Source organism: Taurulus bubalis, assembly GCF_910589615.1.
Source record: "Taurulus bubalis genome assembly, chromosome: 15".
Lineage (NCBI taxonomy): Eukaryota > Metazoa > Chordata > Actinopteri > Perciformes > Cottidae > Taurulus > Taurulus bubalis.
In genome coordinates, this window is record NC_136603.1 from 1422626 (window position 1) to 1443560 (window position 20935).

At 41.2% G+C, this 20935-nt stretch overlaps 1 protein-coding gene across 1 annotated transcript; it reads right to left on the reverse strand.

The window, feature by feature from the left end:
• Window positions 1-861: 861 nt before the first annotated feature.
• LOC306748109 (C-type Lectin CRL-like) lies at window positions 862-7785 on the reverse strand. The gene is made up of 6 exons (XM_079231235.1): window positions 7747-7785; window positions 7501-7616; window positions 7278-7417; window positions 5404-5532; window positions 2599-2716; window positions 862-1146 (listed from the first exon to the last, which is right to left on the reverse strand). The coding sequence occupies exons 2-6, from the start codon at window positions 7568-7570 to the stop codon at window positions 1079-1081; spliced, it is 525 nt and encodes a 174-aa protein (XP_079087361.1). The 5' UTR covers window positions 7571-7616; window positions 7747-7785; the 3' UTR covers window positions 862-1078.
• Between the last annotated feature and the right edge of the window lie 13150 nt (window positions 7786-20935).

A 20935-nucleotide genomic window follows, 5' to 3' on the forward strand; every position in this document is an offset into this window, starting at 1 on the left:
ATTTTAACTCATTTTGGACTCTGGACCTTATTCCCCACACCAGCTCCCAGGACCTTTTGACCACATTTCTTCAATAGGTGAGGACTACACTTTACACAAAGGGTTTGGGAGCCTTTTCAGTACTGGTGACCATCAACAGCTTTTCGTGTGATCTCCACAAAATGCTCCGAGGCATGAGACACTTCCACAAGTGGAGAAGACCAGACTTTGATATGGAAGACCAGGGTTATATTCTGTCAGAGGAAGAGGACCTTTTCAACTCACACCTGCTTGTCATCCATGTCATGAAACACCTGAATCCAATTATCTCTTCAAATGAACTGATAGGTCCACATTCTGTTCCCAACCAAGACGTGTTAAATAAATAAATAATTCAATGAATACAAATTACTTTAAAAATATATATTTGTTTCCTCTCCATCTAGTTTTAAGACGTGATGTTGTTCTGATGACATTTTAGGTCTCATTCATGCAGAACATTCAGAAATGATTCAGAAACCCTAGGTTGAAATTGGTGTGTTTTCTACATAATGAATCGTTTCCCTCACAGACTGACAGTGTGCAGAGTGCCAAAGAGATTACATAATCAAGTCTTTACAATCTTAAAATGATGGGGAGAATTTAGCTTTTTCATGTCTATGAGTTGTGACCACTTCAATCCCAACATTTCCTTTTGAGATGGTTTCATATGAATATTTTTAGAGATAAAACTGTACAGTATGAAATATCTCAAACCATCATTTCAAGTCAGATTATCCCATCGGTTTCCAAAAATAGAACTTGAACAATTAAAATAACCTGAAACTACCAAAATGAGGTTATTAACATGAAGCAATCTAAAAAGATGCACAGACACAGGGCTCCTGTATACATCACAAAATCTCATATTTATTGCAGTAAATGTGAAAGCTTGCAGTGGTTACAGTTGATGAAGACGAGTCCAACAGCAGCTCTTCATGTTCACTCTGAACTACTAGAGTCTCACTCTGAACTACTAGAGTCTCACTCTGAACTACTAGAGTCTCACTCTGAACTACTAGAGTCTCACTCTGAACTACTAGAGTCTCACTCTGAACTACTAGAGTTTCGCTTGACACACAAAGGGCCTCCTCCTATAACAGTGCTCATCGTTCCAGAGTCCCCAGCCTGTAAAACAGAAAACAGGACAGTCATGTGATTAATGAGATTTCAGGGTTTGTGGTACTGAAGTGTCTTATTGTCATGTTGTCTTTACACAGTGTGAACTTGCTATGAATGTGTGTACTTACTGCATTATACTATAATAATGTATGCTCCTGATATGCCTCGTCCTTCACTTAAACCCTCTCTTCATGTTGAGGAAACCCAGGACTCTGAATATATTCATGTATTGTGTGAAACAGTTGTGTTAACGTCTGTATGAAGTCAACAACTGACTGTCAAATCAAATGAAGTTCAATTAAATAATATCTCAACAATATTGATAGTTAGTTTTCAAATTGAATTAGATGAATCATAAAATAAAAGTTATCTCGTTTCAAGTAAAATATGGGATGTATTTATGAATGAAAGAAAGAGTGAAAGAACAGAATGATTTTGAAAAACGTGACTCTTAAAATAAAGTACATAAAGTACTGAATTCCGCTGAATTGCCTGAATTCACTGAAAACTTGTTATATTGATCTCATAATCTAAAAAGGGACTTCATCTGTGGTTATTAAACCACTTGTTTCAGCTCTAGTCCTCTCTGTTTACATCATTATTGGACAGTAAATGAATGTTAGCATTCTGATCATATTGAGCTCTCAGGTTTATTTCCTGTACTTCATCTCAGATGTGAGTGGGTACGTTTGATCAAAGGTTCTGTGCTTTGTCTCGTAGTGGAGCTTCACATTGCTGCTTTTAATAATCATCTCGGTCTCTGAACATATGAGACATTCTGGTTTTGAACTGTCCATTGGAAGAATGAAGACAGAAGAGTCCATTCTTGGTTCAAGACTCTGGTCTCTGACCACTTTCCTCTTTTACGAGAACGACATGTGAAATAACTTCTCTGACTCACGTATTATTCTCAGACTCTCCTGTGTGTGTGAATCTCACTTGAGTAGGAAGTTGATCAGAATACATATTTGGTTATCTGAGTAGCGTCACGTGAGATGATTTACATGCATGTAGTTGGTGGTGTGTTTCTTGGACCGCTGAACGAGTGCCCTGAAGGCTGGAAAAGCTGCACCGGTTGAAAAAGAAGCGCTCCATCAAAATGTAATAATCAATGATCTCTGGGTTCAGGGTTCAGATACAACGCGTCTTTTATACTCTTAGCCAGCAACAAATATACTAATATTTACACATCTGACCAAAAGCTCACAAGGGTTGCCTTTATTATAACACCCGAATTATTTAAATAGCCCTTGTGGTTGCAGAGATACACCCTTTTTAGTTTGGGTATGCTATTTCGAGCTAAATCCTAAAAAATGCCTTGGGGCTTAACGGGGCTTATGGTGGATGGTTAATAATCATCCACCAGGGGTCATGAAAGTGTCTTTTCTTGAGGTTCAGAAGTCTACGTTCATCTCTATGAAGTTATAACCTCTCCTCCTGAGTCTTTAGTTTACTTACCCCCGTAGTTCATCTCAATGCAACCCTCTGGTTTAAGCCAATGACTGTCGGGTTGACCCCGAGCCCAATTGGAGTAGTCAAATTTAGACCCATCATCCCAAGCATAGCTGTTGCCATTCTGAAAAGAAACAAACAAAGAATGATGACCTGAGCATGACGACTGCACTAACATTCATGCGGTCTGTGTTTTTCACAGACCGCACAAGACCGCACAAGACCGCACAAGACCAGCACAAGCCTGCTGCTAATACAGTATTACATTATGTTTTCTTTGTATTTCATGCCATGTGATTTGTACTTTTCTACTCCACTAGATCTCAGACATAACTAGAAATTGCGTTTCCTGCTGAAAATGCATTGGAATGCTAAAAGCTGAAGCTTAAAGCTAAAATATTTGAAAAGATAGCTGAATATAGCTGAATATAAACATATTAAATTATATAATAGTAGCTGAAGGTTTTGTCAACATTTGAACGTTTAAAAGGTGTCTCTAGCTGAACGTATGAAGAACCTGTAAGCTTTTGAAGTTGAAGAGGATTTGAAGAATTGATCCCATTCATTTTAATTTTCATAAAAAGCTTAATAATTAAAACATTGGAAAAGTCAGAAATATGAAAAGGTCATTGCCATCGTGTCCTTAAGGAGCTGAACGTTTTAATAGCTGAACGGTTTCTGTAGCTGAATATATGAAGGAGGAGAAGAGATTAAAAATATGTACAGAAGAAATAGAATAAGATATATAAGTTGAACGAGAGAGGTAGAGAAAGAGAGCGGGAAAGAGTGAAACTGAAGAGAGAGAAAGAAAGAAAGAAAAAAAATTAGAGGGAGAGAGAGAGGTAGAGAGAGGGGTATAGAGAGAGAGAGAGAGTGAGAGAGATGTGTAGAGAGAGGTAGAGAGAGAGAGGTAGAGAGTTCATGTGTGTGTGGGTGTGTCTTCCCTCTCTCTGTCTCTCTGTCTCTCTGTGTCTATCAAACTGCACTAATGAAAACACCTGTGTGTGACGTGAAGGTTGCCATAGTGATGACTTCAAAGGGACTACGGTTCTGTAGAGATTAACAAGGAGTTAATGCTGGTGAACACCTATCAAACTATCTAAAAACTGAGTCTCTAAAAGCTCCTTTTGCTTCGATAGCAGATATTGAGAGTAAGGACGACTTGATGAACAGATTCTGTGACTGGTGGGTCTTTAATGTAAAACATGTGTCTCTAAGAGCGATTTCAAAATCAGGTACGATTGTCTGTGGGAGACATTTTTTAAATGATATTTAACATGGGAGGGAATGGAAGAGGAGGTTGACTTCCTCTCACATATAGTCAGATTTAAACACGTCGGAATCTGTTGGATTCAAATCGACCCAATGTTACGAAGTAAGGCAAGATTTTTGACGTTGGCAAAAAGCAAATACCTTTTTTACGAAATCTGGAAATCTCTCAGGACTCAAGCTGTGACATCACCACTCTGAGCTGCGCAATACACACCCATGTTAAAGCCAGAAAAGGTCGGAAAAAAGCATAAAACGAAAACGCTGACAGATCAAAAAGTATAAAAGATATAAAAAATCTGAAATGATAGAATAATAGCTGAAGGTTTTGTCGACATTTTAAGTTTAAATTTAAATGTTGTCTTTAGCTGAACGTATGCAGAATGTGTAAGCTTTGAAAGTTGAAGATGATTTCAGGATATTCTCCATCCGATCCCATTCATTTTCATTTTCATAAAAAGCTTAATAATTCTAAAATTGGAATAGTTAAGAATATGAAGATATTTAGCCGGAGTGTCCTTAAGTAGCTGAATATTTTAATAGTTGAACGGTTTCTGTAGCTGAATATATGAAGACGTTTAAGAGGTTCAAAATATGTACAGAAGAAGCGGAAGTTGAATAAGTTTAATAAAGAAGAGAATAACAATAGTTGGAATGCTTCAATGCTGAAGCATTCCAACTAAATATTGTTCTTTTTACTACATCTCAGAGGTATTCTGGGTGGCAGGTTTTGGTTATCACTGTTGTAAGCTAGTATATTAGTTATTATAAAATGGATGAAACATCATAATAATACAACAGTGCAGTGAGAGATATCTATAACACTGCAGACAACTATTTATATAGTTATTATGCATCAAATTGAATTATTGCATTGTTTGAGTCAAATCTGAATCTGCAACATAACATCAACATGTGTCAGCAGGTTAATGCAGTACTACAACATGGTACTCTGAGGTAGAAGTACACACTAAGTAGTATTCAGCTCAGTAGGATGTTTCTATGTGCTTCTGAGGCCTTTTGGTGAATGTATTTGATGGACGATTAGTGAGAGTAGATAGATAGATAGAACACTTGTATTAATCCACAGTGGGGGAACTCTTTTGTCACCAAAGTTAAACAGTCAAACAGACACACAGACAACAACAGACAAGGTGCACAGTGCACAGCAGACAAGAGACACATTACAAAGAACAAACACCAGAAAATGCCATATGGAACAAGATACATGACCGACATCAGAAAGATGCAAAATATAAATCTAAAAACCACAACTAAAGAGAAACAATAATTTTTAACTTGGCCCTTGATCCCTTTTCCAAAGTGACCTCTAGTGAGTCGGGGGAAGGCCAATCACTGAGTCTTTCTGATCATCTTATTGATCCTGTTTGTATCATCCGCAGTAATGCCCCCCCCCCCAGCAGAGCACAGCATAGAAGAGGACAATCTTAGTAACATCATTCAATAACACGTGTTTACCTCTGTGATTTCATTGTAAACACATTAGAGGCACAAACTGAACAGAAACATTTCACTTCTTACCCAATACAGTCCGATCCAGTAATGATCTTTTCCAGTTGTAGCCCTGTACATGGCACATTCCAGTTGTTCCAGTTCTTTAAAGCTGTGGATTGATACCAGCGCTCCATTTGTGAAGGTCCGACAGTGTTTCTGTAATCAAAAGAGATAATGAGGATTATTCTTCATCCTAATTCCCTGATTTGAACTTTCTTCTCCTGACCTGAAGTCATGAAGGCTGTTCAGTTCCCTTCTGCTCTGAGGAGAATACACCCTGAACCCTAGAACACTACGTTACAAACAGTAACACCATCACTAACGTCGGATATACTTTACCCGATATAATATACTTCTCATCAAAATATATTATAATACAACAATACAAGGGAAGTTAAAGTACTCTTCTTGTATTTAACCCTATGTAGCTTCTCATAAAACAATAAACAGGTATCATAGGGGATCCTAAAAAAAGACTCAAAATCGGGTGAAAAATTAGGGAATCATCAATAAAACATTATTCAAAATATAAATAAGGGAGAAATGAACTTGTTCTTTGGTCCACATGTTCCTGGGACATGTGTGTCTTGTCCTGTGAAGGAAAAGTCTCCCTTCAATGTTAAAACCCATTAAAAAAATGTCTCCCTCTATCACTAACATAATAGAAAGACATGTCTACGTTCAAGAAGACACGTCTACCTTCAATAAGACACGCCTACGTTCAAGAAGACACGTCTACCTTCAATAAGACACGTCCACCTTCAATAAGACACGCCTACCTTCAATAAGACACGTCCACCTTCAATAAGACACGCCTACCTTCAATAAGACACGTCTACCTTCAATAAGACACGTCCACCTTCAATAAGACACGTCCACCTTCAATAAGACACGCCTACGTTCAAGAAGACACGTCTACCTTCAATAAGACACGCCTACGTTCAAGAAGACACGTCTACCTTCAATAAGACACGCCTACGTTCAAGAAGACACGTCTACCTTCAAAAAGACACGCCTACGTTCAATAAGACACGTCTACCTTCAATAAGACAGGCCTACCTTCAATAAGACACGTCTACCTTCAATAAGACACGCCTACCTTCAATAAGACACGTCTACCTTCAATAAGACACGTCTACCTTCAATAAGACACGCCTACGTTCAAGAAGACACGTCTACCTTCAATAAGACACGTCCACCTTCAATAAGACACGTCTACCTTCAATAAGACACGCCTACCTTCAATAAGACACGCCTACGTTCAAGAAGACACGTCTACCTTCAATAAGACACGTCCACCTCCAATAAGACACGTCTACCTTCAATAAGACACGCCTACGTTCAAGAAGACACGTCGACCTTCAATAAGACACGTCTACCTTCAATAAGACACACCCTCCTTCAATAAGACACGCCTACCTTCAATAAGACACGCCTACCTTCAATAAGACACGCCTACCTTCAATAAGACACACCCTCCTTCAATAACGCCAGTGAGCAGCATGAAGCTACACAAGGACCCACATAAAATAAAATTATGAATATGACAATGCTTTATGATTAATTTTGTCTTCAAATCTTCTCCAAATTTAATTTTCTATTGCAGTTTTACATTTGAATTTAAATGTTTGAATTCAAGTTTTTAATGTGAGAAATTACCAATAAGATCACCAAAATTATTGAATTCATTTGCCAATTTTTGCTCTGGGTAAATGGCCCTCCATAGCTGAACCTGCTTTATTAAAACACTTTGATTACACTTGAGAGTAAATGGACTTCTCCTTTCCATAAATACAGCTTCCTCCTCTTTCCTCACTTCTTCTAATGAAGTGATGAGACTGTGTGAACAGGAAGAGGTCAAATGTACTGTCTGTAGTCTGGTGTGTGTTTGTTTTTATTACCCTCGCATCTCCATAAAACAAATGTGGTGTAAGGATCGCCTTCACACAGCGGTTTGGTCCGAACTGGAACCAGCCTGGACCGAGATCCTTTCTACAATAATTGGCCGGATATTTGGTCCGACACATTTCTCCAGGATTCCCTGTTTCACAGAAAAAAAGTGCTGTTAGTTTAGTGTTCCTGGTGTCTGTGTAGAAAGTGATTTAGTGACAGTTTGGTTCTTACATGCTGCAGAGGCTGACATGGACATCAGCACCACCAGAAGAAGGACGGCAGTCACCACAACAGGACGCATGGCTCAGGATTCACTGACTCTCAGAACTCTACAACTGGAATATCACCTGGAAATGCCACACCGTTCAACCCCATTACAACAAGACACTTCAGTTGTTACCAGTTTTCTAACCCACAGATCAGATCAGAGTTATTTCTGTTCTCTAAAACCTCCACCAAGAGACAAAGAGGACTCACCACAAGTGTCTTCTCCCTCGTTGCATCTCATACTGAAGGTCTGTTTAAATACCTTTCACAGCCATGCTTAAGGGTCTGAATGTTAAAACATGAACTACTTCAATAACACGCCTGTTTAACTTCCACGTCATCCCAGAAGTAGGATCCACCTCTATTCAGTTACAACATTATAATATGAAGCATCCATGAACAAACAAAGCACTTCTTCAATACTAGGTTGAGTGTTGGCCAGTTCATGAGTTGCAGCTCTATGAATGTTTTCTAAATGTTGATATGTGGAACGGCCTGTCTAGGACTCACTAAAACAATTCTCAAAGTCCACATTTCTGAGCATTAAACAACCAACAGAACAGGAAATATGTTCTCATCAGAGGAGCTGATATTACAGAATATCTCTCCTAAAAAGATGTGTTTGGGATCCACCAGCTGGACACTATGGTCCCCACAGCCCACCCTCATTATAGTTCTTATCATTATAGCTCATCTTGATGCAGGATGCAGGGCTTCTATTGCTGTACTCCAGGGGCCACATTCACTAACTACTGGGGTTTGTTTGCATCCAATTCCATCAGTTTCCCTCTAAGTCACACATACTATTTTAAACAATGTATTTTTATTCTTCAAGTGATAATTCAACTTGAACTTTGATGAACTGACAGCAGGTTGGTGAGTGTGTGTCCTTGTATGAATTGCATTGTGGGGTCAAAGATCTTTACACAATGTCCATCATTCAATATTAGGTTAAAACTTGACTTTTTAGGGTTCAGTACGTTCCTGTCTGCAGTTTGTGATCACTCTAATAATATTAATGTATTCATGATCCGCCTCCCAAAATGAAGGGTAACTTCCTTGCGTGGAAGATGAATGTGATCAAACATCCACGGGGCATTGCCAGAGCTCAGGGAGGAACCGGTTGACTTCAGGTCTTTTTATTGATGTTGGCAGAGCAGACAGTCTTTAGAGAAACACGGTGGTGAAACAGGACAGAAAGAAAGAGCCTGATCTCACAGAAATATGTGAAAAGACAAAACCCTCTTAGCTCATAACATGGTGGTCGTCCGTAGTGGGTTTGGATCACGTGTCCGCACCACCAAACAGGAACGCAGGCTGGAATTAGTCCATCATGTGAGCTTCAATGTAAGTTAATGCCACCAATGAAAGCACAAATATTCAGAGGACTGAAGTGTGCAGACATTATTAGCAAATGTCTGTATGGATGGTAAAATATTAAATACATTCAAAATATATCTGTCAGTCACAACCTGGCTCAAGGTTGGACCGCTGACTGACCAATAAATAAAGCTAAAAGCCCAAAAGGTGAAAGTCAGGAGACAGAAAGATCCCAGAGTCAGTCCAGGTGAGCGGACCAGCTGACTCCACCCTCCAACCCCATGCAGGTAGAGGACAAAGAGTCGTGTTCAGAGGAGCTGATACTGTTTCAAACCGCTGAACGGCCATTATTATTATTCATTTCTTCATCTAAGGATGATTCAAGTTCATCATGTAGATCTCTGTTTGCTGTGAAAGCCCTTCAGGGTGAGGAGTAGTCCTGCAGAAAACTAGTTTAATGATAAACGCAACAGAAAGATCAACTGTCTATTCTAATGAGTAAAGTACAACACGGTGCTGCTGTGTTTGATAAGAAGGTTTTATTCTTCTTTTTTTACCATCCAACTGCCAACAATGATGAGCAACTGGTGCCACTCAGCAGTCCATGTGATGTCAAGCTGACATCAGCTGACCACCACTGTACAGACAATGACAGACATGTTGACTTGCCATAAGCCAGCAGGTTTTCATCCGAACCGCTCTGATTGGTTCAATCTGTGGGGAGATGGACTCTCAACCACCTGAGTGCTGAATGTGTTTTTGTGTACCTTCTCAAGGATCTTAGAGAGGAAGGTTAGAGATAGGTGTTGAGATCCAGAGTGGGCTTTTTAAGAAGAGGTTTAATTACAGCTACTTTAAAAGAATGTGGTACATGACCTGTTAGTAAAGGCACATTGATAATATCTAGTAGAGAGGCGCTAATTAAAGGTAAAACTGCTTTAAGCGGCCTCGTCGGGATGGGGTCTAGGAGAGAGGTAGAAGGTTTAGAAGTAGAAACTGTTGAAGACCATTGGTCAAGGTTGATGGGAGAAAATCCATCCAGACACACATTAGGGCCCACAGCCGCTTCCAAGGGTACTCCACCTGAGGATGGGCCGACAAACTAAAAAGGGTGTATCTCTGCAACCACAAGGGCTATTTGAATAATTCTGGTGTTATAATAAAGGCAACCCTTGTGAGCTTTTGGTCAGATGTGTAAATATTAGTATATATGTTGCTGGCTAAGAGTAAATAAAGATTGAAACACAAAACAAATAGAAGTTCCAGGTCCGCCTATAGAAAAAAGCACTTTCAGGATGATTATCTCCTTGAAATGATGCTTCACTAAGAAGAAGAAGAAGAAGAAGAAGAAGAAGAAGAAGAAGAAGAAGAAGAAGAAGAAGAAGGAGAAGGAGAAGAAGAAGAAGAAGAAGAAGTCCTGAAGCTCTCCCAAATCATAGCACAATCTGTGAACAGTCTCTCTGCACTGTTTTCACTTGAAAAAGTGAAGCAGAACAAAGTCAGATTGGGTAAAGTACAGAGAGAATTCAGGAGAGGTTTCCAAAATTTGCATTTCGGCACATTTGCGCATATTTTCGAGCATCTGTGACATTTGAATGTTTTCATGTAGCAAACCTTATATTTCACTTTCATATGACTTATGGTGTTCAATAAACGTGTATCAGTGTGGATTTACTGGGGGAAATGCATTTTTTCAACAAAAAAAAAAAACATTTCTAAATGTGCTGACTCAGCGATTTATGTTGCTGTGTTCTTTGGTTCATATCTCAGTGATGCTTTACAGCAGAGGGATTTGGTGAATATATTTGGAATCTGTGTGGAATTGTCTTGCTTTTTGCTATTTGTCTTTTTCTGATAGCACCAAGCTACAGGCTGCTAGTTCCGGAAACATGCAGAGTGGGCTGACTCGTGACAAAATTATAACTATTTTATTTTAATAATTATTTTAGTTGGTGTTTGAGTTGTGTTGAAATGGCTGACTAATTATTGTAGCCCAGGTTCTCTTGTTTAATTTGATGTGTAGCATCAATATATTTGTTCATGATTATTGTAATGTTTTACACAGTTTAATTAACATTTTAAAAAAGGACCTATATAGGTCCATTCGGGGCTTAAAAGGTTGGTCCGCTGGCTCAAAGATGAGAAGAGAAGAGATGCTGTCAAAAGCCTGCTAATTTCTGAGTGTCGTGCCCGGATTCCTGATGAGTCACAGATGGGACCAGCAGTTCAGAGCCCAACCACCTCCAGTCACACTGACTTTTTTGATTTTGAAGAGGAGTTTTCCTACACGGCAGAAACAGAAGTCATGGAGTACTTAAAAATGCTCGGATCCAACTGGGAGGTTCTCTCCAGGTTCCCTAGGATTACGGATATTGCAAAGCAATACAACACTCCAATACCATCAAGTGCACCTGTGGAAAGGCTTTCAGCCTGGGCAGTATTGTTCTGACCCCAAGGAGGAACAGGCTGTCGGAGAAAAGATTCCAGAGACTTTTACTCATGCGATACAATCGCTATTTTGAAGAATAGAGAAAAATGATAAACTTCATAGGATATAGTGCACTTTCTGTTTATTTAGGCAATGATGGAGTGGATTTTCTGTTTATTTAATTGCATTTCCTGTTTCTATTTTTTGGGTTAAGTGCATTTCTGTTTCTATTTTATGGGAAAAAGTGCCATTTATTTTTCTATTTTTCTTAAACCACTACAATGATTCCTATAACAAGCTGGTTTTGTTCTTAGGAGTCGGCCCCCGTTTGGTTTAGTGGGGTCTCATGTTTCCAAAAGCCTGTTTTCTATGTGTTGTGCTGTTTGACCTGAATGTCCCCACCATGCACAGCCTCTTGGATCCTGTTGGTTGTGGATTTTAAAGTGAGGCATATTTCTTTGGTCAGACAGTGTGAACAGGGTTAATGTTCCTTCAAGTTAATGGCTGAGTTTTATGTGCCATTTAGTTTTACATGTTTACAATACACTATGTGGAAAGGCTAAGAGATGCCCTTTATTGAACATAAAGTGATGAAAGGGCCATGATGTTTGTCCAGGTATCTTTACGGTTAATGTGTACATTTGCTTAAGAAAAAGGAAAGTAAAGTAACTAGTAGTGAAGGTACTTTTCAAATGCAGTAACTAGTAAAGTAATCTAGTTACAATTCTCAGAAGTAACTAGTAACTTGTAACTAGTTACTTTTTCTGAGTAACTACCCCAACACTGTGTACACACGAGACAAGGACTTACAAAATAAAACAGGAAACAAAGGTGAAGAGACGGCTCCACAACAGTCAATATTTCATGAACAGATAAGGGGTTGATTCTCAGGACAAAGGAAATGTAAGTTCTGTTGACGAGAACTGTGGGGGTTCATGTTTCTCGAACAGACTCAGCTGCTCTGGCCTCCTCCGTTGGGGGTTTGGAGGCGGAGACCTGATTGTGTTATAAGTGGGGTGATGACTGTTGCTTCTTGAATTCTGTGTCACAGGCTGCGCCAGTAGCAGTGACAGACTGTTCATTCCTGCAGGAATAAACAGACTTCAGACAACTTTGATTCAGAGACTTCATTCCTTTTTAACACTCTGGGGTCTGGGGTCATTTTCTTGATTTTACATCATTTTTAAATTTCCCTTTTTAAAGTCACTTGCATATGATAAATACATGTGTTGTATATCAAAAATTACAGAAGAATCTCAGCTATCTATATAATGAGGCACCATTGTCCCAAAGCACAAGTGTAAAGAGAAAATATGACTAAAGCTGAAAAATTGAATCTTGATTTTAGAAATGTTTCATATTTGTTGTGAAAACATAACTTTACTCATGTGGTATATCGGTTTTGGTGATGGAAATTGGTTTACCAAAGGTCTTATCTACCAAATGTATTATTATATGGTGGGGGTGATGAGCTGTGGCTGGCTTTGAGGCCTGCTAGGTGATGTGTTGGCAGGCAGACGGACTGGAGGCTGCTGCAGCTGCATGTTGTCCTCTGGACCCTCGCAGCTTTGAATCCACTCTGTACAATACATTAATACAAGTCAGGATGAGTTCACTGAAATAAAGTTAACGGTGATAGAGACAACAGTTGATGACCCACCGTTCATAGCTGTAGTCAGCTATCTCCGTTAGCTCTCGTTAGGTTCAGAGGAGCTGCTGAACATGTAGTCCTCAGGCTGTTGAAGACAAGCACAAGTTCAAAAAAGGACATCTCCTCTGTTTGCTGTGAAAGCGCTTCAGGGTGAGGAGGAGACCTGCAGAAAACTACTTTCATGAGAGATAAGATCCTGTACAACTGGAGCCCTGTTAGTAATGCAAATAAAGCATTTGGAAACTGATCAAGCGTCTATTCTAATAAGTAGTCGGAGGCGAGGTGCTGCTGTGTTTCGAAGGCGGGTGGGCCAACAAGGATGAGAAAACTGTTTCCTTTTGTTTGCTCGGATATGTGGAGTTCGCGGCGTGGTCTTCGTTGTTAATCTTTCTTCTGGCCCTCATCAATAAATGAGTTCAATGAAGGTATCCTCCTCACTCTGAAGGGCTTTCACAGCAAACAGAGAGACACCTTTTTAAACTGTGCTTGTCTTCAGCAGCTCTCAAACACCCTGAGGAAGAACTTAATAATACCGGTTCAACAATTTTAAACATTAACAGCTCCCCTGAACTCCTTGCCCTCTCCTTGCAGGTGGGTGGAGTCAGCATGTCAGCTCACCTGGACTGACTCTGATCTTTCTCAGTCATATGCCGTTCACCATTTGAGGTGATATCACAGACGCAGCCCCCTCCACCATTCTTCGGGGGGCACGAACGCTCCAAGACCTTCGCAATCTATTCAGACAACAGCTTCGTCGAAGACATCCTGAACGCAGGACGGTCCCATCCAATGTTCCCTCTAATTTTTTTCAGCACTGAGCAAAAACATTTTTTTCTGAGCGCACATTTCAGCACTGTGAGCCATTCGCAACCACGGGACCTGCCGAAAATGACCACAAGCCTGGTCAGCCATAGGGGACTCAAAGAGATGACAGCATGTATACAAGGTTGATATTTATTTAATGTCCTTTATAATGGCTGGACTTTGGGAACATTTTAATGATGGTGTTTTACCAGTCAGTTTAGTTGAACTTAAAGGATCTTTGTTGAACTTCAATAAGGGGAGGTTATGACTGGTTCACTGGTTATGACTGATAATGATATATATAACAAATAAAAGTATCAAAGGTGTTTAGTCATTTCTCAGCAGGTACAACATTAAAGTGGAACTTCATTGAAAGAAAAATGCTAATGCAGTGCTTAACAATAATTATAGGCCTATTAAATTGACATGGTGTCATTTTTTCCTAAAGGTAGCCTATATAAACAATTTAATAACTTCATATTTAAATATGTCTGAAAGTTTCATCCTACCTGTGTCAGTTTGGACTATTTCATCTAGCCCCTCATGTTGAATGTTAGGCAGACCTTTTTCTGGGGCGCCTGCTCTGCTTTCTTTTCGCCATGGTAGCCTATAGCTGCTGGAGCAGGGCCCGCCAGGAGGAGCCTAAACAGCGCCGGCCCGAGCTCATGTGGCGCTCTGGGCGAGCTTCACTCCTGGCGCCCGGAGGAGGACAGCGGGGTGGGGGGTGCTAACGGAGGCAGAGCGCTAGCAGAGGTACAGAGAGCGCATGTCGAGAAACGGGACGCTGATTGGCCAAGAAGACTCGACACGTCACATCAAAGATCTTATTATTGTGGAGATGGCTCACTCCTATCTCACAAACACTGGCGCAAAAAAGATTTTTAACCCCTGAAAAAAAATCGTTTGTGCGGACAGAAAAATGTGCGCGGTCTGAAAAATCTATTACGCGGCCACTTCGACTGGCCTGCGCGGCCGTGCACGCACACAGCTTAGAGGGAACACTGGTCCCATCGTCTCGACATAACACAGTTCACGTGGAGCCCACTTGGGTTTCAGCTGAGCACCAGTTCAGCATTCGAGCCTCCCATCCTACGTCACAAAACTTGACCACCTTGTTCCTCGTGCAAGACATTTCAGCCCTAGGGCACCAGCCTCCGACCCCTGTCATATGAGGTCCACGGCCTTCAGTAAACCACGATCACATCATCGGGGTTTCTCGGTCTGCCGGTCTTCCGCCGCATACCTCACGTACATCCATTTCAACCCTGACAATTTCGGGAAATGTCGACTCACACCCGACTTCATGAAGCATGAGTCCCCACTCTCACAGGCCCGACCGGACGTCAGCGGTCCATCACTGCTCCTCTACCCTTCATCCTTCAACCCCATACCTTACCCTTCATCCCTTAATCCCTTGACCCCACTTAATTTCTTCACTCCTTGACCCCCCCATCTCATTTCTTCATTCCTCGACCCTAATCGCCTCTCACCCCATATCCCACCTGTAATTAATTAATTACACTAATGCACACTACTAACTTTGCTTGATCCTGTCTTCGTCCAATACAGGCCGTTCCACAAATCAACATTTAGAAAACATTCATTGAGCTGCAATTCATGAACTGGCCAACACTCAACCTGTAAATCATACTACAATAATCATTGTAGTATGTATGTATTGTTTTTAGTTCCTGTGTTTTAAATGCCTGTCTATGGGCAGAGATCACAAACCAGCATGGGCAGTAATACTTAGTATGTGGCGTTGGTTCATGAAAATAACAGGAAATAAGTCAATGAAATCTAAATATTTGATTTGATATGTTTATACATTTTGTAACTGCTTGGATAGAAAACAACTATAAAAGAGTTCCTGTAACTCTCCTGATTTAATACAGTTTGGGCTGCTGAACTCAATTTAAAGGAGACATAAGGAGCACAATTCAACAAGTATTTGCCAAGTGTGTAGGATGAAACTACCCACCACCAGGTGGCAGCAGTGCACAAATGAAAACGTGTTTTCTCTCTATTTGATGAAATCTTGGATTCCTACAAACAATGATGAACATTTCCAAAGCTGTGGTGAGGTCCACAGCCATCCAAATATAGACAGCTGATACATACATTGAGGGAATTTTATTTGAGATTTGAGTTATTTGATATGTTTTACTATTAAATAGCTGCTTACTGAGCCGTATAAAGCGACCCCTCGAAAACCACACTGATCAAGATCCAAACAGACAACGGCTCGAAATTGTTTCCAGTCTTTTCCTATTTAAGCCCCTGAGTTCTATCTCTAAGACAGGGGTCTTCTCAGTAGTGTAACTGACCCTGAAGAGGTTCTTTTGATAGGGTGATTATTCTCTGCAAGCTTTTATTTTGGAAGTGTCTTTGTATGTTTTGGGTCCTTTTATTTTGAAGGACTTCCGGCGAGATCGGAAGTATATGTCAATTTAGTAGCTTGACTCCGTTTTAGAAGCAGGTCAAAATGACGGTGTATAATGAAGGTAACGTGTAGAAAAGACAATGTAGGAACGGCCAAGCACCTCGCTGGAACGGGAACAAGGTACTTTGTGTTTTATTGTGTTTTATTATTTGTTTTGTGACTTTGTTTTAGTTAACCTGTCTATGTGTAACTGCATGTATGTAATAAGGTGCTAATGATAGCTAACTTTTCATACTCATAAGAGCTCATTTTTATTTGATGTGTTCCATAGCTCTTACGTTGATTTTGGGACATATGGATTGAGAATAAAGGAGGAAGGAATAAACGTATGTTCATCAATCAAGCTGACTACAAGTAGTGAGACCCTCAGTCTTGCGTTTCTTGGGTTGGGGCGCATCCACAGCTGTATCGTTAGATATACTGTCTGCCGACATACCTATAACACGGCCGGAGGGTCCTATCCAGATAACAGGAAGACTGCATCTTGCTTTGAATCCAAGTGAGCTCCAACTGCACCAACAGCAGTAACTGTACCAACAGCAGTAACTGTACCAACAGCAGCAACTGTACCAACAGCAGCAACTGCATCAACAGCAGCAGCAGCAACAGCAGCAACTGTACCAACAGCAGTAACTGTACCAACAGCAGTAACTGCATCAACAGCAGTAACTGTACCAACAGCAGTAACTGTACCAACAGCAGCAACTGTACCAACAGCAGCAACTGCATCAACAGCAGCAGCAGCAACAGCAGTAACTGTACCAACAGCAGTAACTGTACCAACAGCAGCAACTGTACCAACAGCAGCAACTGCATCAACAGCAGCAGCAGCAACAGCAGCAACTGTACCAACAGCAGCAACTGTACCAACAGCAGTAACTGTACCAACAGCAGCAACTGCATCAACAGCAGCAGCAGCAACAGCGGCAACTGTACCAACAGCAGCAACTGTACCAACAGCAGCAACTGCATCAACAGCAGTAACTGCACCAACAGCAGTAACTGCATCAACAGCAGCAGCATCAACAGCAGCAGCATCAACAGCAGTAACTGCATCAACAGCAGCAGCATCAACAGCAGCAGCATCAACAGCAGTAACTGTACCAACAGCAGCAACTGCATCAACAGCAGTAACTGTACCAACAGCAGCAACTGTACCAACAGCAGTAACTGTACCAACAGCAGCAACTGCATCAACAGCAGCAGCAGCAACAGCAGCAACTGTACCAACAGCAGCAACTGTACCAACAGCAGTAACTGTACCAACAGCAGCAACTGCATCAACAGCAGCAGCAGCAACAGCGGCAACTGTACCAACAGCAGCAACTGTACCAACAGCAGCAACTGCATCAACAGCAGTAACTGCACCAACAGCAGTAACTGCATCAACAGCAGCAGCATCAACAGCAGCAGCATCAACAGCAGTAACTGCATCAACAGCAGCAGCATCAACAGCAGCAGCATCAACAGCAGCAGCATCAACAGCAGTAACTGCACCAACAGCAGTAACTGCACCAACAGCAGTAACTGCACCAACAGCAGTAACTGCATCAACAGCAGTAACTGCACCAACAGCAGTAACTGTACCAACAGCAGTAACTGCACCAACAGCAGTAACTGTACCAACAGCAGTAACAGCATCAACAGCAGCAGCATCAACAGCAGTAACTGCATCAACAGCAGTAACTGCACCAACAGCAGTAACTGCACCAACAGCAGTAACTGCACCAACAGCAGTAACTGCATCAACAGCAGTAACTGCATCAACAGCAGTAACTGCACCAACAGCAGTAACTGCATCAACAGCAGTAACTGCATCAACAGCAGCAGCATCAACAGCAGTAACTGCATCAACAGCAGTAACTGAATCAACAGCAGCAGCATCAACAGCAGCAGCATCAACAGCAGTAACTGCACCAACAGCAGTAACTGCATCAACAGCAGCAGCACCAACAGCAGTAACTGCATCAACAGCAGCAGCATCAACAGCAGCAGCATCAACAGCAGTAACTGCACCAACAGCAGTAACTGCATCAACAGCAGCAGCACCAACAGCAGTAACTGCATCAACAGCAGTAACTGCACCAACAGCAGTAACTGCATCAACAGCAGCAGCACCAACAGCAGTAACTGCATCAACAGCAGTAACTGCATCAACAGCAGTAACTGCATCAACAGCAGCAGCATCAACAGCAGTAACTGCATCAACAGCAGTAACTGCATCAACAGCAGCAGCATCAACAGCAGTAACTGCATCAACAGCAGCAGCATCAACAGCAGTAACTGCATCAACAGCAGCAGCATCAACAGCAGTAACTGCATCAACAGCAGCAGCATCAACAGCAGTAACTGCATCAACAGCAGTAACTGCATCAACAGCAGCAGCACCAACAGCAGTAACTGCATCAACAGCAGTAACTGCACCAACAGCAGTAACTGCATCAACAGCAGCAGCACCAACAGCAGTAACTGCATCAACAGCAGTAACAGCATCAACAGCAGTAACTGCACCAACAGCAGTAACTGCACCAACAGCAGTAACTGCATCAACAGCAGTAACTGCATCAACAGCAGTAACTGCATCAACAGCAGTAACTGCATCAACAGCAGTAGCATCAACAGCAGTAACTGCATCAACAGCAGTAACTGCATCAACAGCAGCAGCACCAACAGCAGTAACTGCACCAACAGCAGTAACTGCATCAACAGCAGCAGCACCAACAGCAGTAACTGCACCAACAGCAGTAACTGCATCAACAGCAGTAACTGCATCAACAGCAGCAGCACCAACAGCAGTAACTGCATCAACAGCAGTAACTGCACCAACAGCAGTAACTGCATCAACAGCAGCAGCACCAACAGCAGTAACTGCATCAACAGCAGTAACAGCATCAACAGCAGTAACTGCACCAACAGCAGTAACTGCACCAACAGCAGTAACTGCACCAACAGCAGTAACTGCATCAACAGCAGTAACTGCATCAACAGCAGTAACTGCATCAACAGCAGTAACTGCATCAACAGCAGTAGCATCAACAGCAGTAACTGCATCAACAGCAGTAACTGCATCAACAGCAGTCCCGGTAGATAAAAATGGTCGAGAAGTGAAATAATTAACAAAGCCTAACAGACCTGTATACCTATTTAATCAAACCACCTTACTGGCACGCCCCCACCACACCTCTCAAAATGGCTGGTGAACATGCCCACAGTAAAAATAGCCGCTGGACACGCTGACAATCAACATGACGGATCATGAATATGAAAACATGCACGCGCAAAGGCGCCACTCATATACTACTTCCACTTATTGATCGATAGCAAGTAACAGTGGACTGATTGGGCATCCCTGACCCCCATTCACAGATATGAATACTGTGATTGCTAACTTTTAGTGACCCCAGACAATTTGGGTGATGTGTCAACAAGTTTAATCTGGAAAATATAATTAGAACCAAACCCAATTCATTGAAAACATGTAAATAGATATATCCCCTTTAAGCCGGTCAAAAGCTGAATCTGCGTCCATTGAGAAGACCGTCAATGGATACAATTTAAAGGCCGATGGATGTTTGTACATATTTGCCTTGTGTCTTCCACTAGAAAGGAACGAGCTTTGGCTTTGAAGATAAGTGGTAATGTGCACATAGAGGTCAGCCTCTTATCCTGCCTTCTGCACACCAACATTCAACCAGAAATGATCAAATAAAAACAAAACTAAGTCTTTTTTTTAATTGCTATTTGATGTCATCTTGGATTTCTACAAACAACGATGACCATTTCAAAAAGCTGCGGTGAGCTCAACAGCTGCCCAAATATAGACAGCTGATCAAATATTGAGGGAATTTGATTTGAGATGTGAGTTGATTTGTATGTTTCACTTTTAAATACCTGCTTATGGAATAGACATTTGTTTACACAAGCACAAATGACTACCTACTGAATAAATATTGAAAATACTCACACAGTTGTGTCAAAGGAGCCGTGTGACTGACCTATGTGGTGTTGGAGCGCCACCTTGTGGGTGCTGAGTAGATGCACAGTTGAGGACGTAATCTTTGCATCTGTCTGCACTTCATCCTCTGGAGATTAAAATGTGCTACGACAGAAACGCCTGTAATGGAAATTTGATATTCTTAGTTGTCGTTTTTTTTCAACAGACTTTTAATGCAAGTCATCTTCTTCCTGCAGCTGTCAAATGCAAATGTTATACCATTCCCGTAGCTGTTCTCAAGTAATCAATCACTTCTGTGGACAGGTCATAAATTAAGGAAGAAGATATTTTAAAACCACAGGTGGTCTAGTCTTTTGTTCGAGCATCCACCTGAAACAGCGTGCTCCTTTGGAAACCCTTACCTTTGATCTCTGTGTATAAATGTGAGATGTCACTCTTCAGTGCAACAGACTCACAGGGATTCTCTGTAACGGTGCTTCTTCTCTGTGCAGGGAATACATGATTTCATCCACAAGTATTTAGAAAAAGAGCTTGTATTTCTTGTTTTTGGTTCCTGTGTTTTAAAGGCCTGTCTATGGACAGAGATCACAAACCAGCATGGGCAGTAAATACTTGGTATGTGGCGTTGGTTCATACTTCATACTCGTGCCCATGAAAATAATAGGAAATAAGTAAATACAATCTAAAGATTTGATTTGATATGTTATACATTTTGTAACTTCTTGGATAGAAAACAACTATAAAATAGTTCCTGTAACTCTCCTGATTCAATACAGTTTGGGCTGCTGAACTCAATTC